General features: G+C 27.5%; 1 protein-coding gene across 1 annotated transcript in view; it reads right to left on the bottom strand.

The window, feature by feature from the left end:
• Positions 1 to 2,314: 2,314 nt before the first annotated feature.
• LOC100213466 (lys-63-specific deubiquitinase BRCC36) overlaps positions 2,315 to 27,144 on the bottom strand; it is a 27,080-nt gene continuing 2,250 nt past the window's right edge. The window contains exons 2-9 of the mRNA XM_065788740.1: positions 15,965 to 16,081; positions 13,368 to 13,461; positions 13,203 to 13,288; positions 13,058 to 13,116; positions 12,806 to 12,905; positions 12,497 to 12,528; positions 12,247 to 12,290; positions 2,315 to 2,515 (exon numbers count right to left, since the gene is read on the bottom strand). Of these exons, the coding sequence (XP_065644812.1) occupies positions 2,373 to 2,515; positions 12,247 to 12,290; positions 12,497 to 12,528; positions 12,806 to 12,905; positions 13,058 to 13,116; positions 13,203 to 13,288; positions 13,368 to 13,461; positions 15,965 to 16,081 (675 nt within the window). The 3' untranslated portion in view covers positions 2,315 to 2,372. The remainder of the gene's footprint in view (positions 2,516 to 12,246; positions 12,291 to 12,496; positions 12,529 to 12,805; positions 12,906 to 13,057; positions 13,117 to 13,202; positions 13,289 to 13,367; positions 13,462 to 15,964; positions 16,082 to 27,144) is intronic.

The raw sequence follows: 27,144 nt of genomic DNA, 5'->3' as shown, positions 1-27,144 counted from the left end.
CGAGAATCTCCTAGTCTCTATAATTTGTGTTTGAGTCACACTATACACTTAGCTGTTTGTGATGTACTATATAAAAAGAAAAGTATTACCGTTTTGCAAGATGAAGATTACGTTGATGGAGATGAAAATGGTCAAGATGATATTAATGATGATCAACATGAAAATTATTATTCTGACGAGAGCAACGGTGACGTAGAAGAGTACGGACAGTTGAATTAACAAATTTAGGCAATGTAGAAGAAAATATTAAGAGTTCGTATAATTGTTAAATTTTTTAAAAGTTCTTCTGTGAGAAATAATATTTTGCAAGAAAAGATCAAAATAGTTTTAGGAAATGAACTTCAGCTAGTGTTAGATGTAAGAACTCGTTGGAACTCAATGATCGAAATGATATCTAGATTTTGGAAGGGAACATTTAATAGAAAATATTAATATTGAATTATTAAATGATTTGGAAAATACTCTAAAGCTTATTAATTAAACTGTTGAAGCTCTCAGCAGAGACGATGCTCATCTTGCAACAGCCCGATTAGCAATTGATTTTATGTTAAGAAAATTAAAAGAATCCAATGGTAATTTAAGTAGAGAGCTACTAATGACGATGAAAACTCGAATAAATAGCCGTAAAAACCAAGAATTAGAAGAGCTATTAGATACTCTTGTAAATGGTACTATGTCTTCAAAGAAAATACAATTATTTACAACAGATTTACTGAAGAGATTATTTGGTGAGGATGAAGAACAGCAAAACACACATGAACAGGGGCATTCAGCTGAAAATAACGAAAATACTACAGGAAACACACTACCATTAACACTGGATGAAGAACTACATAAAATATTTAAAGTGCGAAATGTCCAATTTTGCCAAGTTACGGAAATAAATTAGCTGATATTAAAAAAGAATTTTTATTATTTTCAAAAACTAAAAAAAGAACTGTATATTTAGAAAAATTGTATCAAGCGTTAATGACTATAAAACCAACATCAACAAATTCCGAACAAACATTTTCTGTAGCATCCAACTTCTGTACAAGAATTTGTTCTAGATTATTCGACAATTCATAAAATGCTTTAGTTTTTTTAAAGTTTTATTTTTTAAGTAAAAATAATTACTCTGTTTTGTATTAAACACTAGCAAGTATTTTAATTGAGTTGAGTTTATTTTTGCTAGTATATTTACATGCATTTTATAAAATGCGATATTTTTAAAAAGGTAATGTCAAGTTTATTTGGGTAGTTTAAGATTATAATAAAAGTATAGAATAATATATTTACGTTAGGCGATGAACTGGCTAAAAGTTGTTTTATTTTTAACGTATACCAAATCCATTTTTAAAAATCGGCGTGAGAATAAAAAATCCTTTCATGCTATTGTTAAAATTGCAAGTTAAAAAGACGTAAAGGATCTGGACCCGATAAATATTCTTAGACTCGACTCGGACTCGTCGGGTCTAAAAACGCTGGGTTTTCCCAAACCCTAGTCAGGTTTTTTTTTATTTTATCATTTTATCTAAATAATCATGTTGATTGCTACAAAGCTACGATATGGAGCTAAGGAGATATCAACACATTGTTCTAAAATAAACTAAGAACGCTAAAACCCACGATATATATACATATCGCTACAGTAACAGGTAACCACCAGTAATAAGTGGCTATGGCCATTTTACAGCTATGGAATTGATGTTACGTAGTTGCTAGAGACAAAGTTACAATATTTAACTATCGATTAGCTTTAGATTAGTCGTTATATTGTAGTTAACTATATATCTACGAGCAGTAGCTATCGATAAATCGTAATAATATCGTTAGCGACAAAAGCTGCGATAGATAACTATTGACTAGATACAGATTTGTCGTAATGTTGTAGCTAGCTGCAATGCTACGATATATAGCTGACGATATATCGTATTAATATCGATAGCTACAAAGCTGTGACATCTAGATAGCGACATAGCGTCGTAATAAAATCGCTGTTGTATGTTCCATTAATATAATAAATATCCAATAATAAAAATAGAATTTTTTCAAGACGTAAAAGACTAAAAACTTTGTCAAAAAAAATCGCTCAAAAATCGCTATAAAAATAGTTATTTGCTATTTCCCAACGGACATGTAAATAGTTACTTTGCAAACATATTAACATGTAGGAAATATATATTGAATACGTACCATATCTTTAAATTGCAAACTGTCTGATACTAATATTACAAAATTTTCAACCGTTATGTGCTATTTTTAAACACATTTACAACTAAGAATCCCGCGAAAGTTTCAACGTATAATATAATCGTTAATATAAAAGTTAAAATTTTCAACCATATTAATTCATAATTAACAAAATTACAACAAAAAACAAAAACCCAACACTAGCTTTGCAAACGCCCTTCAACTTTTAACTTTCTTATTAGTTCATTTTGCTTTATTTTGCTTTTAGCAAGACGAGACTCCATTAACTGAAATATGGGGGTACATACAATTTCAATAATTTTTGTGACTGCTTGCGTATACACTAATAAAAAAAAAAAAAAATTTACATGATAATATTTAATAATGAAAAAAAAAAGTATATTGATTAGAATTTTACATAGAAAAGACATAAAAAAACATCAACGTAACAACAAATGGAAACAAAATGGAAACAACAAATGGAAACAACGTAACAACAAATGGAAACAAAAAATAAAAAACTTTTTTCGTAAAATTCGTAAAAAAATGTGATATAATATAATAAGTAAGACAAATATCGATGGGTTAATTCTAAAACATTGTATGTTCATTTTAGACAGTTGTGAGAAAAACGATTTTAAAAGTTTAAACAAGTGTACAAATTCAAATATTTAAAAACATATTACAATTGTTGTTTATTGTATTGCTTCAACATTTCTGTGTATAATAATTTTATCTCCGTCCATCAAACAGCTGTGAGGATGAAAATACTTGGAATTTTTTTAATACTATTGAACAATTTTTTTTCACTAATTAATAAAAAAATTTTATTATATTTATTTTGACACTTAAATCTAATAGAATAAAAAAAAATCGCATTAATAGTAGTTTTGCATTTTATTTCAGAAATAAAACAATATTTAAAAGAAGCTGCAGTCATTGAAATAGCAGTGGTATCTAAAAATGGAGGAAAAAAAAAATTTTTCTAAAGTTAAACATCAAAAAAGTTAATTTTTTAACATTAAAGATTATTTTTAATTTTAAAAAAGTTAATTTTTTAACATTAAAAATTATTTTTAACATTAAGTTAAAAATAAGTATAATATAATATTTACCCTTTTTGTTGCAAAACCTTTGTTATGGACGACGGCTTCGCAACGCAACGAGGCGTTGACATTTTTCTGCGAGTACCATGCTTATTGAATAGCTATCTATAACTGCTGAGCATTAGTTGTATTAGCAGCAGAAACTTCTTATTTAACGTCTTCCCATAAGTTTTCAATGGGGTTTAGGTCGGGTGACTAAGCAGGCCACTCCGTGATCTCAAATCCATTAACTTGAAACCACTCCTTTATCTAGCGACTAGTGTATTTCGGGTCGTTGTCTTGTTGGAAGACCCATTTTAGCAACATATATTCAACAGCATAAGACAGCATGACATTATTGAGGATGTCGACATATATATGTTGGTCCATGATACCAATAATCTTATAAATAAGGCCAACACCATATGAAAAGCAGCCCCATACCATGACTTTGGCTTCACCAAGTTTCACAGACTTAATGGTATATTTTTTTGGAATTCTGTATTAGCTGGACGTCTTACATATTGTCTTGAATCTGTACCTCCATAAAGAACGATTTTTGATTCATCAGTCCATAATATATTGCGTCACTTTTTGATGGGCTAATTCAGATATTGGTTTGCGAACTGCAAACGTTAAGCTGTATGTTTTTTTGTTTCAACAAAGGAACCTTTCGTGGACTGTATGCATATAAACTCTTATTCCTTAAGCGCCTACGAACAGCTGTGTCATTCACTTGTAATTCAAGATCATCTTTGACTTGCTTCGCCGATAAAAATGGTTTGCTTTTAACATTTTACAACTCTTCGATTTTCTTGTGCAGTATTTTCTTATGTTGTCCACCTCGTTATTCAACCTTTGCTTTATAATTTATGACATTTTAAATCATCTTTGCTGAACATCTGAGAATATTTTGTATAAACGAGTAAGATTGACCCTCTCTATGATACTTTAAAATAATGTTGCGTTTTGTTGGTGTATAATGGCATCCTCAACTTTGAAAGGTTTAGAAAAAGCTTTTACCATTGAGCATACTTAATTAAATAAAGAATATAATATAATTGAAGTCATACTTACTTTCCCTAAAAAAAATATTAAAATCTCTTAAATTTTTATCAACTAGATTTAAAATCAATACAACCACGGCTATTTTAATGCATTCCCTCAATTACAATAATTTTATTAAAAATAACGGTATTCTTGGATGTATTGATTTCTCATATGCTTAATTTACTTATCTCAATCTTGTATATACATACATAAAAATTAGTTTTTCTATATTGTTTTTTATACTATCTATATTTTTTCTATATACAAATAATTTTTTAGTACTGCTATTTTCATGCACACAGCTGTATGTGACACAAAATGTTTATGCATTGACAAAAACAATAAGATGGACATTCAACATTTGTTTTTTATTGAATAACTTAAAATGTATATCTCCTAGAGTCCCTATAATTTGGTAGACGGGAGAGGACGCAGAGACCGACATTTTAACATTCATAACACAATATGGCCCACACAATGTTTTAGAATTAACCCATCAATATGTCAAACAAGACTTTTTTTTTTGACATCTTCACTTCCAACAAGGCTGCAAGCAACCATTATTAGAGTTGGAAGTTACTGGAAGTAGAAAAAAGATGAAGTTGATAGAGCAAGATAACAATTGATCGACGAATTAAAATACTGCAAATTAAATGAATCGAAATCTAAAGAACTGATATTCGAGGGAAAAAACTAAAAGAATAAGAGTTTTTGGAGCACTTAGAAACAGTCCCAGTAAAAGGATGAGACTTAATTGAATAACGAGTAACATGAGAATGAATTTTAGTAGATGGTACAAGAGACGCTAGCTCTTTAGAGGATAGTCCATTATAGTATTTATAAAAAAGAGAAAAATTCAATAATCTTAAAGATGTTACCTGATACACTGTAAGAAAAAAGCTTAAGGAAAAGACCAGCATGTTAAACTTTATAAAAGGCTTTAGAAATGTCAAGAGCAATAGGCTTAGCCTCTCCACGTCTAATGCACAAAAAAACCTATCAGTTATTACAGTTAACAAAACAATAAAACCTATCAGTTATTACCACTAACAAATCAGCAGTAGAACAAGAAGATCAAAATCCATATTATTAATCGGAAAGTAAGTTATTAAATTCAAGATAAGAGATATCAGGTAGAACGTTACAAGCGGAATCAAGAAAAGATATCAATGAGAAATCCTTAGCAAACAATTCAGCCTTGTATTTAGGTGAGGTGACAAAATCTGAAGCATACAAGAAAGGTGGAATTTTCAGAATCTTTAACAATATCTATAAGGGCAGCAAATTTGCCCTTATTAAAGATACTGTTAAAGATTCTCCAGAATTTGCGAGAGCCTAATATTTGAAATGAAATACGAGATTTCGTGATCAGAGAATAGCGGGCTTTGGCAATAGACAAAGCCTTTTTACAATGGTTTCTAGCAATAGTAAACAGACGCCTGTTTTCTGGAAAATCATTTTGCTGATAGATATGAAAGTAGTGGTTTCGATTAGATATTCTAGCAGCACAATGAGAGGAAAACCAAGGAGAAGAGTGAGGCTTGACTTGGAATCGTCAAGAGGGAATAAAAGATGCCAGCCTGAACCCAAGATATGTAAGAAGCACATTTGTCAGCAGGAAGAGGAAAGATTTCTACCTAAGGGCCATCGCAAAGAAAATCACGGAAAGAGTTCCAGTCAGCTTTTAGATAGTTGTAAGAGGAACGATAATAGGGGGATTCTGATGAAGAAGAAGAATGAGATAACAATTTTAGATAGATCAAACTGTGATCAGAAGCACCTAAGGGTGAATATGGAGAAACTGAGCACTGATCAGAAACAAGACGTCGAGTAGAGAAGGTAAATGATTTGGATTGTCTGGAAAGCAAGTTGGAAAGTTGACTATTTGTGTTTGAGATTGAGAAAGGCAAAAGTTGCGGGTCTTAATGCCAACAGAGTCAATGACACTAGAGCCAAGCCATTCAGTGTGATGAGCATTAAAGTCACTAGCAACAAAGTTATTGACTGAAGGATAAAGAGAAAGGGCTTGGTCAATTTGATCAAAAATAACATCAAAAAGAGTGCGGTCTTGAGATGAAGGAGATCGATATTGACCAAAGAGAAAGGCAATAAAGTAAAGTGGTGTTAGACAAAAGCACATAAAAGAATAGTCTGTGCATTCAAACCGACAAATTGGTGAATTCTTACGAATGTGAACCCCCAAGCCAAGCATGTGACAGCAGCGTCTTTACGAATTAAAGAAATATAACCATCAACACTAAGATCACAAGATGAGACAGCTAAACTCAAAATAGTCTCACAAAGAGCAAGTAGGTCTGGTGAACTTTGCAAGAGATAAGACTCAACTAGGGATGGCTCTTTTACTTACTTTTTATTTACTTACATGAGTAAATTAATTTTTATCAAAAAGTAAATTACTTAAGTAATTTTAAACATTTTATGTAAACTTACATTTTCGTTTAAGTAATTAATTTTTTTGAAAAGACTTTTACTTTATAATGTAAGTTTTTTTACTTTCAAAAGTAAGTTATGTAAAAGAAGATTACATTAAAAAGTAATTTACTTTTACAAGTAAAAGTAAGTCACATGAAAAAGCTGTTTGAATGTTTCACATGTTAACCTTGCTAGCCAAGTGGTGTACTTTGCTATAATGTGACTTGGATTTTCTGAAAGCAAGAATGTTGTCCGTGCCAGTAAAGTGGTGTACTGTCATGATGAAACACATAAATTAAAACTGTTTGTAGTTAGTGTAATCATAAAATGTATTGAAAAAATAATGTTGATAGAATGTGTTTAAAAGAAATGTTAAAGAGATATATAGTTTTTTAATATCTATAATTTTTTAGATATTTATAATTTTAAGTAAATTTTTTTGAAAAGATATATACTTCAATAAATATTTATATACTGTTGCTTTATCTTTATTTAAACAACTTTAAAATGTATTCTACACAATAGAGTGCTCAATGTTCTTAAAAGAACAGAGCAATTATATATTAGTAGAAAATCACTTAACAAAAATAACTTTAATTATTTAAAAAAAAAAACTACAAACCAATTTACTAACTAAATCTAGTAATAACTTTGTTTGCTTTATATAAATATAAAAAGCAAAAAAAATCTTGACAAGATTTGTTTGCTTTAATTTATTTTCCACAACTACTACTGCAATTAAATGTCATGAAATTTTATATCAAATTATTATGAAATAAATTATTAAATTAAACTATCATGAAATAAATTAGTTTTAATATAAACGTTTTCATATCAACATTAGGATCATTGGTTGGTAGAAACTTCTTATCATAGTTACTAAAATCTATTGAATCATTACATAAGTTTAGAAAGATTTATTTCTTTTAAGTTTCAGTTACATTCAATAATTATAACTTTTTATACTTATAAACTAATTTTTTTTAAACTATTAACTAATGATCAACTTAGCAAATTTAACTTAGCAAACTTTAATTATTTGAAATTTGCTAAGTTGATCATTAGCTAATAGTTTAAAAAAAAATTAGTTGTCACAATCAAGGTAAGAATAGTTTTATTTTTTGAGGTGCAAACAAATTTTTCAAATTGCAAAATTTGTTTGCACCAAAAGTTATTGTGTTTTTGTTATTTTGTGTAATAGCTAATTGTCTTTGCAATAAATTTCTTTTCTTACAGATTTTGACTATTTTCAACAATGCTCTAGAAAAAACATCAGCAACAGGTAAATTGGTTTGTAGTTTTTTTTTTTCATTTTAGACATATCTTACAATGCTTTTTCAGCTTATTGCAGATCAAATAGAGAGCCCACATCTCATAAGATGTGAGCTTAGATAAAGGGCAAAAGCTCTGCCCCCTCCCTTTTTTTAATATACTGTGTTGATCCTGAAAGTAAAGTATGAAAGAGAGAGCGGTGGGGAAAAAAATACGCTGCATCTATAATTAGGATTTTTGTAGTTGGTTAATCTATCGATTGGTAATTGATAATGCAAATTTAGTTAATTTTTTTTTGTAATTATATATTTTTCTTTATATATTTTGTTGTTATAATGTATAAATAAATAAATTTCCAGTTAATGCATGTGGTGTATTTTTTCTTTTTAATTCAATTACTTTTTTTAGATTAACCAGATGAGTGCTTGTTCAATATAGACATACAGTTAAAAACCATTATAAATTGTTGTTTTGTTAATTTGGAAATAAATGTGTAAATAAAAATTTCTTTAATTTTACAAAGCTATTAGGCATTTTTTTGAAACCACAATCCGTCATGATTAGTATTTTATCTGTGTGAATGAAAGTCTATGCAAATTTCTAACGTAAACTTCAAATTATATAAATTATTTAAAATTATATCAAATGTTACAGATTAACTTTTACTTGATAATTTTATTGTGGCAATATTTACTTAATTTTGATTTGTATGAATTTTTATAAAGCATCTATATTCCGTTTTATAAAGTTTAATAAGTCTTTTGTTTATTTTCTTTTTTTTTTAGTTTTTTTTTAGATGCCCCAAGAAGTCCTTAAGATCTTATCGCAGAGCACCGCGGATAAGCATTTAATTTAAAGTTCACGCCTCCTTCCTAACCAATGTCATAAAACTTACCCAGGGGCGGGGAGTATGAACCACAGATCCTTCATTTCTGAAGCAAGTGCGCTACCCCTATGATAATTTTATAGCATGCCAAAATGGTTGAAGTGCTTTGCATGGGTTTAAATCCTTTTGTTTTCACACTTAATTTTTTTTTAAATCTTTTCTAATTTTCTAGAATACAAAGTAAAACAACTTTAAAGGTCTATAGATATTATATGCATATCATATATAAAGATAGTAAGATTTAAGTATATAATACTATAACAAACGAAAGGGAGAGACTTTTTAAAAGCTTTTTAAAATTTTCAAAAACATGAAAACAATGTTAGAAATTTGTTGCGCATATGTCATGGTAGAGTTTAAAGTTTTAATATGCTTAGTAATAGATTAAGTGTATGCAGTAAAGAGACAACTTTCTTTTTTATAGAAAAAAGTTTTTACATGGAAACTTAAAATTTCTTTAAAATTACCAGACAAGAGTCCTAATAACAGGGATTATCTTTTCAGGATATTTCTGGATTTTTCTCAACTTCTAGTTTTTCTGGCCAAAACGTTTTCCATACATATACAAGTTGAGGAATATTTTTTTGCAATATATTTGTTTTTTAAACTTTTTCACTCATCACTCTTACTAAAATTAAAAAGAATTTGAAAAAACTCAGCTAAAAGCAAATTTAAGAGGAAAATATATATTGGATATTTTACCCAAACAATTTTTTGGATTTTTAAAAAATAACCTGGATGATCTATGGAATAAGCTGCTGACGGCCTGAAAAAAAATTAATGGAAACTTATTAAAGAAAAAAATAATAAGGTCCGTCCCCGTTTTTTTTTTTAAAATATATATATATATATATATATATATATATATATATATATATATATATATATATATATATATATATATATATATATATATATATATATATATATATATAAAAGTTTACAGAAGTTGTTAAGTATTGAAAGTTAATCATAAACTCAAAACAAAGATTTTTATATTTTGCTCTTTTTTAAAAATTATTGAAATAAAGCAAAATTATTAAAATGGTAGGTGCAGAAAAGACTTAATGACCAGTAATATATTAATATTCAGAAATAATTATACAGGTCATGGTAAGTTTGTTATTCCACATATTTAAGTCATCTCATGTTTTTTGAAAACTTTTTGTATGGTATTTAATTAACACATTTTAAGCGGGTATTCTAAATTATATTTAGACTGGTACTGATATCCAATTCGTCGATAAACAGCCAATTGTGCAACGTCTACCAAAACATTAAAAGTTTTTAAAAGTTAAATTTAATAGAAAATTTATTTTATAGCTTTAAAAAGTAAACAATAAGTATAGTTTTTATATATGTATTTAAATATTTTTCTACCTCTTACTAAAATATATTGAAGTAAGGAATGAGTATAGAAAAGTGTGGAATAGATTTACTAAGACCGGTATTTTACGGGTCATGACAACTTGTATAATAATAATACTTTACAGTTGGTTTCCATTTAACAATTATCTTATTGATTAAAAGATTTAGGAGAAAGGAGAAACTTTAAAGAAAATTTTTATAGACTTGTAAAATGAAATAAGTTTAGAATAACTAGATTCAATAAGAGTCTATAACTTTCAAACCACTTATTTAATTAAAAAAATTCTTTATCAAGTAAATATTTATAATTAAAAAGAACTTTGTCTTTGTTGGAGTAAAAATGAATACCGTATTTGGAAGAATTGCAAAAAGGCAATCAACTACTTAAGATTAAAAAACTTTATATAAATAAAATATAGAATTTTATAACCATAAGTAAAATAAAAAAATAAATATCAAAAACAAAAATATTTTAAAATTTTGGTGTATACATTACATTTTTTTGTATTTTTTGAATTATATACATTCATACATACATTCATACAAATGAACCGAAAATGGAAATGACTTAAAAATATCCAGAAATGTGAAATACTATCATATAATTTAGTATGTAAAAGTTACAGCATTAAAGTCTTCAAATTTTTTCAAAAATTAACTCTATGTTGCGTGACGGTCATAACGTTTTGTCAGACTTAATGCTGTGAACAACACGGTAAAAAAAAAATCATTTGGTGTGTGTATTTAGTACATAATAATGTTACTATATGCTGAGTTTCATAGTTTTTACTTGAAGTTTTACAAGTATTTTTATGTTTTTTCTGTCGTGACGGTCGTAACAAAAAATCAAATTAAAAACAACAAAAAAAAACACAACGCAATTAATGGTGTAAGAAAAAAGTATAAATGATTATTAACAACCATGTAATTTATGTTTAAAAAAACACTATAACATAATCAAAGTTCAAATTATGGATATACGATACGATTTTTACCGCTACACAACAGGACTGTAAATAAGTGTCAAAACACGTTTATACAACCCTTACAACTTTGAAACCATGCTGTGGTATAATAAAATGATTTTTTTAAAATAACTTTTTTGCTTAAAAGTATCTTTAAATAGTAAAAAAAAAAAGCGTTATGGAGTTTGAAATATGTTTTCATAGCTCTTTTGCTTTTTTCCACTTTTTTTCAAAAATACAAAAATCTATATATATTCAATAAATTTTTTAATAATAATAATAATAATAACTCTTTCTTCAACACGGCACTTTTTAATAAAAATATATAGAAATATATAATCACTCAACAAATCATTCATTAATAGAAAGTCTTTAATCTTGATCAGATATAAGGGTTAAAATATAAAGTTACTTTGCAAGGTTCAAACAAGTTTCAAACAGGTTCAAAACAGAAATTATTTTGCTCTTGTACCATTTCTTCATCACTGACCCAAACCCTTTCTTTGTTGTATTACCGACGAAGAATTTTATGCCCAAAAAAAATGTGAAAAGAGTTGTTTGATTACTATTATTCTAAAGGAAATATTTTAAAAGAAAGAGTAGAGGCAACGAGTGATGGGGCAATGGCTGTTATTGCAAGTATTCTTGTTGTCAATTTAATTTCTAAGAAACTTCCAAACATGTGTTTCCTATATTGTATTGTACTTCAACAATGATTTTATGTACACCTGCTACCGGTGCACCAAGTGAGCGCCTATTCTCTGACGCATTAAATAATTTGTATGCAAAGCGAAACAGAATGACAACTGAATGTTTTCAAATGTTGATGTTTTTGATTAGTTATTATTTGTATTATTAATCAGTTATAACAATTTTGTAATAAAAATGCAATAACAGATAATAAAAGGTATTGCACTATAACTACAAATCAAAAAAATATACCATGCTAGATAAACAATTATTTCCACCTAAATAAACTAACAAAATGCAATATTCCAAATATAAAAGTACAAACCTGCTGAATTTTGAACAGCCGTCAATACATCTTGATCAGCATAACTATGTACCAAATACAGAGCATGTTATTAAATGTTGGTATATTGAGACAAAAAAAATATATTTTTTTCCCTCTAATTGTATATATACACATTCTAATCATGCAGTCATATAAACTTAATTTTTTCTAAAAATTCTAATATACCAAACTATATATTTAACATAATAATTTTATCTTAGAAATATAAAAACAATAATAACAACGTCACCTCAATGATTCTTGATAAGCAGATATCTCTTCCTAAATAAGATTTATTAAAAATGCATATCGTGAAGAACATTATGATGGTTTTAAACAAGGCAGAGAAGTCACAAGATAAAATAAAGGGTTTGGGTGAGTCGAATATACTAAATTTTTACCTAAACTTATTAAACAAAAAAATGGACATAAAAAATGTTTCTGCAAGACCTTATTTACTCCAAAACTTTATAGAAAAACTAATACAAAATTTTAAGAGCCCCTCCTACTCCTTTCTATCTCTTTTACCCCTAGTAATAAATAAAATATTCATTTTTACCTGCAGCAAAATTTCAGGCAATTTAGTTAACTCCTGTAAACATGCATGGCTTAATTCTTTAGTAGATACAATCTCTTGCTCTATTTCTACACGTTCGTAACTAAATTATATAGATAATCCACATAACAAAGTAATTACTCAAAGCAATCAATGTGAATATTTCATAAAACTTGATTAAAAAAAACAACAAAAAACAATTAAAACTTCAAAACATTTTGAGAACATAAGTATATTTTGATTCCAATAATCTACCTGTCATTACCTTCAAATTTAACAGCCTGGAAACAAGTAACACGAACTTCTCCCATTTTCTAATCAATTTTAAGTAGAAAATAGTTATGTTATTTATGTGGTGTCATTAAACTAATTAAAATATTAGGAATACATCAGTAATTACCGATTGATCTGATTGATTAAAACATGAAACTATAAGACCAATAAAATCTTTATCCATTAATTGATAAGCATATTGAGTCTGAACATCTATGAAAACATTTAATGATATAATAAACATTTAAGATAAATAAGGAAAAATTAAACTATGATGAGATATTTTTTATACCAACATGAGAAGGCCATACGGTGATGTGTGGATGTGAATGATACCAGCCAATTATTCTCATTGGTTGTTTTAATCGTGTGCGTTCACCCAACTTGTGGAATTAAGATTAAAAAAAATTTTGTTTCAATTTGAATATTTAAGTTACTTTTTTTTTTTTTAATTTAAGGTCTCGAAAATGTTTAGGATGTTTTTGGTATAGATTTTAATTTTTATCAAAAATTTTATTTTTAAATAAAAAACTTAATCTTAAAAAAAAAATTATTTAGATTTCAAAATGTTTTTTTTCTATTTTTTATATTTTTTTACATTAAAAAAAACATTTGCACTTTATTTGAATTTTTTTTTGTTGTTGCTAAATATATTAACTAAAATTATATTTTTTTCCTTCTATTTTCAAATCTTTTTCTATTTTCTTTAGCAACCACCATGCTTTGTTACTGACTTCTAATGTGACTGTCTGCTTAGAAATCTTGGACTAAACATACATTTTTTTCAGCAGCCATTTATGCACTAGATTTTTGAAAATAAATATTTTCATATAACTAAGCTGGGAAGCATATCTACAAATTTTTCATTAGGTACTGAAAATAATAAATCTTGCTTTTTGTCAGCATCATTTCCTCTCATCTCAAGTTTCTTTACATCAATGTATATACTCAGGATATACATTGATGTAACCTCACTTGATTTAATAAAACTATTAATATAGATGAAAAACAACTTGGGACTAAGCATTAAACCTTGAGGTACCATAAAAGTTACTAGAAAATGAAGGAGAGTGTTATTTGTTAAAGACAATTTACTACTGCAACGAAAAGAAATGATTCCATAATATTAAAAACTTTCCCTGTTAAACTATATGAAGAAAGTTTACAGAGAAGATTAGCATGCCATAGCACTTGCCTAACTTCTAACATCTTATTCACCATCTGTGAAAACAGTTAAAAAGTCAACAGTGGAACAAACGAATTGAAATCCACTTTGTCAAAAAGTAAGACTCAAAATAAGATGTTAAAAATTTGTTAATTTGTTACTTAAGTACTAAATGCGATGTTCAATAAGATTCCTCTCAATCGGGGTTCATTTCTTGTACCTAGGGCCATATAGTTTGCTTGTACCTAGAACCATGTGTGTAAAGAATTTGCTTGATAAAAAGGTAGATTGTTGAATTTTGATTGGTGCAGAATATTTTTTTTCTACCGTTTGTTTGAGAACCACTGTTTTACTCAAAACATTGTCTCAAAAACATTGTAAATGAAGTAAGAACCCTGATTGGACAATAGTCAGAGGCCTTATCCTTGGGAGGTGTAATAACATCAGACCCATGTAAGAGAGAAGAAATCTAGATATGAAATAGACTCAATATTAGAAAATGTAAGTAAGTAAGATGAACAATTGATAAAGACAAAATTTTTAGCTACAGCACTAAAAGATCAATGGTACTGGAGCCAATTAAGGTGATAAAAATTAAAGTCACCAATAACAATAAAGACAAATGAATAAAATAGGATATGATACATGATGATGATTCATAGATGGATATGAAGTGAAAAGACTTGGCCAAATTAATTAGAAATAACATTAAAGAAATGTGTTTTTAAAAAGAATGAAAACATTAAAGAACAAAGAAAAAGATTAAGCTTAAGGTGATAAACTTGTCACCTGTTTTGTAGAAAATATTTTACAAGACAGCAGGAAATATAACAGGTTGTACTGGATTATATGTTGCCAATAGCAGGGTAGCCATGATGATTCTAATCTGGACATGACCTAATCTGACCTGAAATACCAGGAACTATATAAAATATCACAAAACTATGTAAATAATAAACTAGTATTAAGTGTCAGGAACAAGTATGAAATATTAGGACTTAGATGAAAAATCAGAAATATTTTTAAAACAAAAAGTTGGATATTTCATTACCCAGTTAGAAAGAAAATAGCTTGCACAATCTTCTGTAGTTTTTTGACCTAAGAAAAATTTTTCCAGATAATGGCAGTTTCTAGATATTCTTTAATGATGATGCAATCTGATCAATCTGTAAGAATAATTCTAACAAGTTGTTATTTTATTAATTTTGATTATTTCTGTTCAATTCACTTTTTATAAATCATGTAAACATCCTTAGGTATGGTTTTTTTTTTAGTTAACTTCTTAAAAAGACATTAATTTTTGTAGAAATTAATGTCTTTTTTAATGGCATTAAAAGCCTTAATGTTGTTCATTTTTGTTAGCCAAAGTTTCAAAAACCAGCAGATTTTTATTTTTTAAGATAAAAAATTAAAAAAAAAAACATTTAGACATTTACAACTTTATAAGAGTTAAAATCTTTAATTAAACCTTCCCTGCCCAAAATATTTACTAAATCATTGACGAGGCAACCTTTGACCCCTTCTCACATTAATATATCTTTCTTTTTGTATAGAGCTAAATTTAATTGAAAATAGTACCTTTACATAAATAGATATAAGAACCTAAATATAAACAGTTGCAAAATTGAACAGGTATTACATATTAAAAAAACATGTAAAACTTGTATGTTACAGAGTACATTTTCTATAATTAAAATTCTAAAACATCAAAAAAAAAAAGATATTTCTGCAGTCATAGCAGCATTGCATAACTGTTCTGGAGAAATCTCAACACGGTCTTTTTGTTTATCCAGCCTTTCAAGTAAAACTAGCGCATGAATATGTGATACATCATCTTCTATCTAAACACCACAAAACTTTATTTTAATATTCTATATGTGTGTATGTAAACATACACACATATATACTCACAAATATATGAATTCCACGATATACTTCTAGAAATAACCTGCTTAACCTGTTTCTCTACCCTGCAGCCTTGTTTAACATTTTGTTACATTTCAGTAATTTGGGTTAAAGGGTCGTCCATAAAATACACCACGCTTTAGGGTGGAGGGGGTAGGCAACTTTGTGATGATTTGTTACGAGGAGGAGGAAGGGGGGTCTTGATTTGGGTGATGCAACATTTTTTTTCTTAATTTAAATCTAGAGAAGACTTTCTTTTAATTAAAAGAGTATCTGACCAAACCAAAACTCTCAGTTGATGTATCTATATGCTGATTGCAAAATCAACTACGCCTAAATCTTACTTAGTCGATGTGTACACTCTGTTAACGGAGTAGTTACAACCTGTTAACGAATTGTTACGGCTGTAACAGTCTATGTGCAGTGCACGTTCTGCACTTTGTCTTTATATGGTAAGAACTTTTTTTAGTTAGTGCACAAAAGTGTGCAGCAACAAAAAAACAACCTTTGTGCACTAATTTAAAAAAAAAACTCGATACCGAGAGGCAAACTTGGAACCCTTGGGTTACTAGCCTGAAGCGGAATCCACTCGGCCATGCTAACATTGCAAGTTGAAAGAAAATTATATTTATAAATAAATATTTTTGCATGTATAATATATTATAATGTAATATTATCTATTATATATTATATATATAACATTTTGCATGTATTATATATTGGAAGAATAGGTTTTTAAAATTGGTCTCATGTTTAGGATAGCGATGTTGAAAATATTATCATTTTACAAAATTGTTGCGTATTATCATTTTACATTGTTGCATATTTTTAGGAGGGAGGGGGGTCATTAAAGTGTTACGATGCCGGGAGGAGGGAGGAGGGGTCAAAAAATGTCAAAAACTATGAGACATAATTTATGGATGATGGTATTATTATAGGAAGGTAAGTTATATATATATATATATATATATATATATATATATATATATATATATATATATATATATATATATATATATATTTCAAATAATTTTAAACTATTTGAAAATTAATCTTATTTATAAGTTATTATTTTATGTATAAGTTTTTTATAAGTATAGTAGTAATGCTTGACAAAAAGCAGAAAATTTCGAAAAAATATTTTTTGTTTTTTTTAAATTATAAAACTGGCTTACTGGTTTTAAACTGACTTTTTTATTATAAAAGGAAATTTTTATTATTGATGTATAAATATAATGTAACCCACAGAATATATAACGGGTGGCAAAATGAAAATGGGACAAACTTTAAAGAGATGTTCCTCCCTCATTTTTCAATATTTTCCAAAGAACTGAAAAGATTCAATTATAGCATCACATGCTTTATTGTAAAAGGTTTTATTGATCTTGTCATCGAACAAAATTAACAAGAGTATTGTACGCTGACTTTTATCAATCTTTTTGTGCAGATGATCTAAACTTTAGAAAAGCTTTGAAATGTGGCCCTCTGAAAAAAATAGCCAGACGAGCAGTTTCTTCTCATATTTGGCTATTGGGTCATACTTGACACTTGCAGGAGTTACTGAAACATTGCTGTTGATGTATGAGTGAGATAAAGTAAAGTATGATTTATCGTCCGAAATTGCAAGACTTTTTATTCCCAACTTTTCACACAGTCAACAGCATCTTGGTGTAATATTTGCTTTCTGGCCCTTATTCGCTTCGGGATTCTGATTTTCTTTCTTTTATGGATAGAAGAATTGTTTTTGAGCATCAGAGAGATATTTTGATGACTGCATTGAAATTGAGAGCTGCTAGGTGTTGCAAAATGGTCAAATATTGCTTTTAGTCAATTTACGTTGGGGTTTTGGTTTATGATTACTGGTTGTTTACCACTATTCTTGGCTCCTTGATAGCCAGACTCATTTTCAGCTTGGTCAATAATTCAGCTTGGTATATGGTACTTCCCTGCATTTTCTAAGCTACAAAGTCCTTAATGGTGAATGGTTTTACCTCTGATCTATTGGCTTGATAAAACTCATACATATATTTTCTTCACGTCTTGTATTCACTAATGCATTTTGATTTTATTTAAAAAAATGATTTCTAAGCGAATACAGATAAATGATCAGCATGAAATTTGCTACAAAATAGGTAGGTTGACATTAACATAAATAATTTGAGATGACATTTTTTGTCAGCTAAACTTTATCCTATTTTCAACTTGCCACCCGCTATATATATATATATATATATATATATATATATATATATATATATATATATATATATATATATATATATATATATATATATATATATATATATATTACACAGTGGGCCCAGAAGTGGAAATAGAGAAAAAATATTTGTTTAAGAAAGTCTATAAAAGTTATTTATTCAGAAAGTCAGATAAATTTGTGGATAAATAATAAAAAAAAATGTTTCTAGCTAACTTCTAAGTGATGATATGCAATTTTGAAATTAATGAATTTTCAATTTTTTTGTGTATCTATAAAAGTTTAGTAAATTCGGTTAGTTTCCAATCAAAATGAATTTACTGACATAAAAATTAATAAAACACTTATGTAAAAGTTGTTTTTAGTTTGATATGGAATATATTTTTGAATAAATAAATTAAAAATATGTTTTTTTTTAAATTTTTTTTTTCTTTAAAGCTTTTAAAAATTAATTATGTTATTATGTTATATATTTATGTTGTTATTTTTTTACAAAAAATCAGATTAAATCTTAAGTTTTTTTAAAAGTGTTAACTTGCCTCTACTGTGTCATACATTTTTAAAATATTTAACATTTCTTCTTTTCAAATATTTTAAGGAGAACTGAGGCAAGTTAGCACTTTTTTTTATAAAAATGTGCTAATTTGTAACCAAAAGTAAAATATGTGAATATTTTACTTTTGGTTACAAATATGAACATTTTAAATTTTTTAATTGGTTATTTAATATGATTTTGTGTTTGTTTCAACAGAAGTAAAGCAAAATAAAAAATAAATGTAATGGAGGAAAATAAAAATGTAAAATACATCACAGATATAGATTTATTCACACAATTTGTTAGAGCTGACAAAACTGTTAAGTCAAATTCAGTAACATATTCAGCCATTAAAGAAATACTTTATAAAGATTATGAACTATCAGTTAATTCATTGGAGTTCGAAAATGTGTGCGAAAAAACATGGAAACGTTATAAACGTCTGAAAGAGAAACATTTCAAGAAAAATGGATATGCATTTATACTTTCACAAGCATCAAAAAATCATCATTTATAAAGTAGAGGATGCTTGCATAACAAAACCATGTGTTTCAAAACAAAGAAAGTCTTTTACAGAACTGGGTGATAAGATGAAAAAGAAGAGGACACAGGAACTTCTCAATTATATAAACAAATTTATCACTAATGAGTGCCCAGAGTTGCATGTTAACCAGTTACTGGGTTACCTTTTACATAGAGTTAACACACAAAATAATAAAAGTATTGCTCGTGTTGGAAATGCTATTTTTACAAATAATATGGAAGCAATAGATAACTTTAGTATAGATGAATCAATTGCTCTAATGGATTCCCCAACATTAAGTAAAAAGCAAATGAGAAAATTAAGATTTTTTTTCGCTTCAAAAGGCATATATTTTCCAACAACCAATAAACTGCTTGAAGGAAGAAAAAAATTGCACCCTACAATTAGTAATGTTTTGACTGGAAGAGGTGTTTCTGTTCAATACAAAGAGCTTGTAAAAATGACAATTGATTTTTTTTGAATATTATTAAAGATTCTTTTATTCCAGTAGATGGCGATAAGTATCAGATGTGTTTTAAGGATGGTAGTGATGGAGCAGGGCAACAGGTATCAATGAAATCAAAAGAAATGATTGAAAGCAAATCAAATATCTTTCAATATGGTCATATTCCTCTGAAACTAATATGCCATCAAGATAGTAAAAATATGACCCTGTGGCAAAATTATTCACCAAATGCATAGAGATCATTATGTCCTGTGTTTTTGATAAGAGAAACAGAAACCAATCAAGATTTGCTAGATCTTATTGTCCCAACTACTGATAACGCACGAGAAGAGTTGAATGCTGAAGGAATGTGTTGTCTATTTGGCAAAAATTATATCAATGTCAAAATTTATATTCAAGATACAATGAAGGATTTAAAGTTTAAACAACTTATCAGTGGACTAGGAGGTGCAGATTGTATACTTTGCAAAAAAAAAACTACTGAATAGACAGATATTAGGAGAGTTAGTGAAGGATTTCCGGTTGATCGATCATCAGAAGAAACTTGGATGCTGTACGAAAAGCTAGTTAATAAGGATGGTATCATTCCAACTAAAACTGGAGATTTTGCCACACAAAAAGGACTTACAAAAAAACCACAAACCAAATCTGACCAAAAAAGCATATGTATAACACATTTATATATAAACAGCATTACCTGGTTTTTAAAACTACTTTATAGGTGTCATATAGATTACAGACTTTGGGTTACAAAAACTGGACCACTTGGTGAACCAATATGTAATGCAAAAGACAGGGTTATTACTAAAGTAAAAGAAAACACTGGACTGCGATTAGATATGTGTTGTAACTCTGGTGAGAAGGGAGGGACATCTACAACAGGGTCACAAGGCCGTAGATTTTTTTCTGAAGAACTAATTTCCAGCATAAATGATCTATGCTCTCCTATGTACAAAGATAGCTTGTTATTACTACATTCTCAAATCAGTATAATACTTCGTATAGTTTCTTGTCAGCGTAAAATTAAAATAGACAAATTTCAGGAGTTATGCAATCATGCTACACTTAACATTATTACAAATATGCCATGGGCACAAATTAACCACACTCTTCATGGAGTCCTGATGCTTATGGCCTTGGCAATTTATCGGAAGAAGGTCTTGAAGCAAACAACAAAGATATTAGAAACTATTTAAAACTTCTCTCTCGTAAGACATCACATCTAGAACAACTTACAGATGTAATGAGTCGCCTTTTAGAGAGATCGGATCCTTGTATTTTAAACCAAATTATCCATTCGCATCCTCCAAAGTTATGCCAAGATTGTGGTTCAAATGAGCATACAAGTAGATCTCATGAGCATATGTTTTCAAAACCAAAGAGATATTTTGATGATATGTTTGAAAACCTTATTTATGATCAATTATAAAGCTACTAACATTTTTTACTATTTTAACTTTTTATCTTCAAATATATGTTGCAAGTTCAATTCATTAGAACTCTTTCCTTATAATTTTATTATACTTACATTATTTTAAATCCAAATTTGACAGAATACTTGTTTTTAAATACTAAACTTCTTATCATTAGAACAGTAGAAACCAGACCCCTATATTATTTAAATTTTCTTTTCTTTAAGTATATCTGATAAATTACTTTTTTAATTATCATCTAAAAAAAAATTTAACTTTGAGTATTTATCAAAAAATACTAATTTATCAAAAATGACCAAATATGGTAATTTGAACCCAGCCCACAAATTTAGTTAATATTAAAAATTTTAATTTTCCTATAACCAGCAAAAAAATATCTTTCTAAAAAGTCATTTCATTAGTTATGATCCTATTTCCAAAACTTATCATTCTGGGCCCACTGTGTATTATATATATATATATATATATATATATATATATATATATATATATATATATATATATATATATATATATATATATATATATATATATATATATATATATTTATATATATATGGAATTAGATCTGTAAACTTAAGAAAATTTTTATACTAAGCTAAAATAAAAAATTTAATTATTTTCATTAAATGTTAAACATTAATTTTTATCAATGCACAGTAACATTAATATTTTTTTTTATTTATTATCAATTTAGTTCAAACCTAATGAACTTGGGTCATCTTTTTTTTAAGCCTCTTTTTTCCATTACAATCCTTCTTTTATGTGGCAACTTAATATTTTTTTTATTTTTATACTATTCATAACTTAATATACCATCTCAACTGAAAATTATGCATGTGATCTATTTACAAAAGTATAATGTAAAAATATACTATGATTTATAATATTTAAAGTAATACAAAAGTCAAAATTAAAAAAATAAATTTGTTGACAACAAATTTGTTATTGTTGTTTAATTTTTTAATTCGAGAAATTAAAATAATTAAACAACAATAACAAAAAATTAAATAGACTCTGCAAAGAACTAACAAAATGAAACAACAAAAATATCATTAAAGTTGAAAAAAACACCACAAGTTGGTTTTGTACTTGTCTTTTTTGGACTGTTTTGATAGTATTTTAAAACTTAAATATTGTTGAAAGATTCTGTCAGTATATAATCTATTAATAATGCAGGTCAACAAAAAATATTTTTTTTATGTTGGTGCCGAGCAAAGAATACATTTTTTGTAGAGCATTTCTCATTTTGATTTCAAATATGCAACTCATTTTTCACCATTACATCGAGTTGTAAAGGTATTTTGGTTCAAATCTTTAGCATTTGGGATAAAATCCCTTATATTGTCAAAAAAAAAATTATCTAGAAGTATGTCAACCTGGATCTCAAAAGAAGCTTTCATTTTAAAGACTTTATAAAAAAAAATATTTTTACTTAAAATTTAATAATACTTAAGACTCTTAAAAGACTTTAAATATGTTTTTTTAGCAATAATATCAAAAGTATTGTTTTTAAAAATTAATACTATTTTTAAAAAATTTACATAAATTTTTACAAAATAACATCAAATTAGACTTTCAAATCGAACAAAAGAGCATTAAAAGTGCCTTTTTGAATATTATAAATTTTTTTAATATTACTGTACCTTATTAACTCAACATAACGCTCTGAGTTTTTCCAGAAATAAATTCTTTTAAATTTCATTTTTAAATCAAGAATGTTTGCATGTCTTGAATCTAAAAGTTAAACACATTTTTTTGTAAAATATGTTCCTGTGGGCAAATATATGTTCCTGTGGGCAAATATATGTTCCTGTAGGTCATCTTTTTGTAAAAAAAATGTTCCTGTGGGCCAGTAGCTTAAACTTCTCTACCATTTTTAATCAAACCCTGAAAAAACTATACAATATATGCAAAGTTTCGTATTTAAAAAAAATGTATTTGAAGACTATATTTTGTTTTGATGTATTTTAAAACATTGCATTTAAAAAAAAAAAAATGATGGTTAAAATATTTCTTATGTTATTTCATTGCTATTTGTGAAAAAATAGATGTTACCACCATATTAACTTGAAAGTTTAAAAAAATAATGTTTTTATTTACTTATTATCTTAACAAGAAATCATTTTGTTGTCTTGCTTAAATGTAATTAAAACAACTTAAACACCATCTATTGAAATAATGAAAAAAAAAAAAAAAAAGTGAAGGAAGACAAAAAAACTGGGTATTAAAGAGTAACATCAAAAAAATTAAAGTAACATGTAAACAATGTAAACATTTACAGTTAATACACGTAATGATGATGATGATTACCATCATCTTAATGAACAGAAGTTTATCAGGAGATGAGAAGTGTTAACAAACATATGTTTATCTATTACTATGATTATCACCTTTTTATATTTATATATTATATTTGAATCAGAATTTATATATTATATTTGAATCAGAATTTATATATTATATTTGAATCAGAATTTATTTATTATATTTAAATCAGAATGTTCAATTTAAGTGACCAAAATATTTTTTTGTTTCTTTTTTTTTATTTTCTTTTTTTAATACTGACATATTAAAAGGAGAAATAAACTATATACTATTATAGCACCCTTTTCTTTCTGAAAATCTAAATAAATATACATTTAAAGAATTATTTAGTTTTACTTTAAAAGCAAAATATAATTTAAAATAACCTATTTGTATTTCTGGTTCTAAACTTACATTTATTAATAAAGAAAACATTTGTTTTTTTAATCTTGTTTGATCCAATACTTGCACATTGACAAATTTTTCAAACCCAAAACCTTATTTAAAAACATACACAAAAAACTAATTTGACATTAAATAGATTTTTAAATTTTTGCTGGGACTAATTGTTCTTAATAAAACTGTAGAGTAAAGAGGAATTTTGTATAACTGTACCTATTTCCTCAAGTCCTACAACTAAGGAGGTCAATAATTTCTTTATTAAAACTATTTTTCAACTCTTATATTCCTAAACACCAGCCTCAAAAAACAAGACCAGTAGATGTAATAAGTGAAAGGGGTCCCGAGTCCTGGTCCCTGCTAAAAATAGCACTTTTTACAAATCCAGCGCTGGCAAAAAGATTTAGCAGGGGTTGATAGTCAGGGCTAGGAAAAAAATTTTAATACTTTATATATTATATATTTATGTATACAATTACCATTTATTAAATAATGGAATATATATATATATATATATATATATATATATATATATATATATATATATATATATATATATATATATATATATATATTAGTAGTAGTAGAAAATCACTTAACAAAATTTTTTTCCATTTAACACTGTGTTTCATCAACAAAGATTCATCAGAAAGATTTTCTAATGAATCTTTGTTGATGAAACACAGTGTTAAATGGAAAAAAATTTTGTTAAGTGATTTTCTACTACTAATATAATTGCTCTGTTCTTTTAAGAACATTGAGCACTCTATTGTGTAGAATACTTTTTAAAGTTGTTTAAATATATATATATATATATATATATATATATATATATATATATATATATATATATATATATATATATATATATATATATATATATATATATGTAAATTATGTTAGTGTATTTTACAAATAGAGTGCTCAATGTTCTTAAAGAACAGAGCAATAATTAATTAGTAAAAAACACTTATCTAACTTTTATCTTCGACTCGGAGTTTCACCATCGCTGGATCATCAGGAAGAGTTCATCAGGAAGAACTCTTCCTGATGATCCAGCGATGGTGAAACTCCGAGTCGAAGATAAAAGTTAGATAAGTGTTTTTTACTAATTAATTATATATATATATATATATATATATATATATATATATATATATATACATATATACATATATATAAATATATATATATATATATATACATTTTTTAAACTAATTATCTTCTGAAAAGGTACCAAGTTTAAAGGTACAAAGTTTTTTTTATCCTTTTTATTTTTTATTCCAATTCGCTACCAACAAGACTGCAAGAAACCACTATTAAGTTGGAATTAATAGATGAAAAAAAATAGTTAAAGTGCAAGTAAAGGGTTGACAAAGACTTAAAAAGTTGTATGTTGTATGAGTCAGGAAAGCATGAAGATGGGAGAGAGTTCCAAAGGGAACCAACTACATTTACAATGCGCTTTTGGACCTTGACTACAAAAGCATCATTAGAATAACCAGCACAAACATGATAACAGTATTCCATATAGGGACGAAAGAGAAATTTGTAGAGGTAAAGAATGGAATCAAGAGTAAGAAAACGATGAGAACAGTAAAGAGAAGCAACCTCAGCAGATCCTAATCTAGCAATTGATTGTATATATGGTTTCCATTAGAGGTTAGTAGCGACTGATAATCCAAGAAAATACAAAGATGACTCAGTGAGAGGGTTGCCATTCATTAATATAAGAATGTTGACAGTATTCCAATAGTTGTTTGCAGTAAATAACTAAGTTTTTTTGGAGTTAAAATTCACAAGCCATTGCAATCCTTAATCTGTTACAGAAATGAGATCAGATTCAGGATTGGCTGCCTATTCTATGCGATTGAAAAGAGAAGACTTTTTGTCAAGACAGGAGTATAAAGTTGAGTCATTTAACTCAAGATGAGATGTTAGAAATTTGTAGACCAAAAACTTAAAGACTTTGCTAATAAATGATAATCGGGAGGGTTAGAAAGCTCTTTGGAGTTTTTTAAAAATTGGAACCACAGATACCATTTTCCAGCAGACAGAAAAACAGAAAGACTCAGTCAAACATTTATTAAATTGTTAGGAGAGAATTGAAGAGAGTTCTGGAGAGTATTTATGTAAGACTATGACTGGAATGATGTCTGGACCTCAAGCCAAAGAAGAGTTTAATTGAGATATGACTTAAGCAACTGAAGAGCCTAACTCAAGAGCCTTAAGTCTGAGATAAAAAACGAGATTTAGTGAACTGAGAATAATGGAATTTAGCATCAGACAGCACCTTTTGATTTCTTGCAATAATAAATAAGTGTTTGCTTGGAACCAACAAAAAGAAATAAAAGCATCCATTCCTGCCTGGATGCAGGAATAGAAAGTGCATTTATCTGCAGAGAGAGAAAAGACATCAAACCAAGGACTGTCATAAAAAAAATCACAAAAAGAATCCAAATCGGCCTTAGGGTAGTAGTAAGGAGTGCGATGATAGGGTGAGTCTGAAAAGGGAGTATGAGATGAAAGATTTAAAGAGATCATTGCATGGTCAGAACCACCTAAGGGAGAAAAAGGAGAAACTGAACACAAGCTAGGGTAAGAGACAAGATATAAATCAAGGAGTGAAGGGAAATGATTAGGGTTGTTTGGAAAACGAGTCACATAGTTAACAATCTGAGTAAGGTATTAAAAAATGCAGAAGTTTCGGGCTTTAGGCCATGGTCAATTTTATCAAAAATTACATCTAAAAGAGTGCAGTCTAGAGAAGAAGGGGAACCATAAAGAACAAAGAAAAAGGTGACAGATTGAAGAGGTGCTAAGCGGAAGGAAATAAAAGAATGGTAAAGGGATTTAAACCTGATTTCTCAACAATTAAGTGAATTGATTCATAAATATACAGCCAAGCATGTGACAATTAGTGTCTTTGAGAATTAAGGATAATACCCATCAATACTGAGATCTGAAAAAGGAACGGCCAAATTAAAATTAGTCTCACTAAGAGCAAGCAAGTCTGGTGAATTTTACAAGACAAGATTCAACTGATAAAAGATTATTTCATAGACCATGAATATTTGTGAAAGATATGTTGAAACAATTAGGTGGTGGGGATAGTTTT

Source organism: Hydra vulgaris, chromosome 01 (assembly GCF_038396675.1).
Source record: "Hydra vulgaris chromosome 01, alternate assembly HydraT2T_AEP".
Lineage (NCBI taxonomy): Eukaryota > Metazoa > Cnidaria > Hydrozoa > Anthoathecata > Hydridae > Hydra > Hydra vulgaris.
Note: the sequence above shows the minus strand (reverse complement) of the source record. Positions and strands in the feature narration are given on the sequence as shown.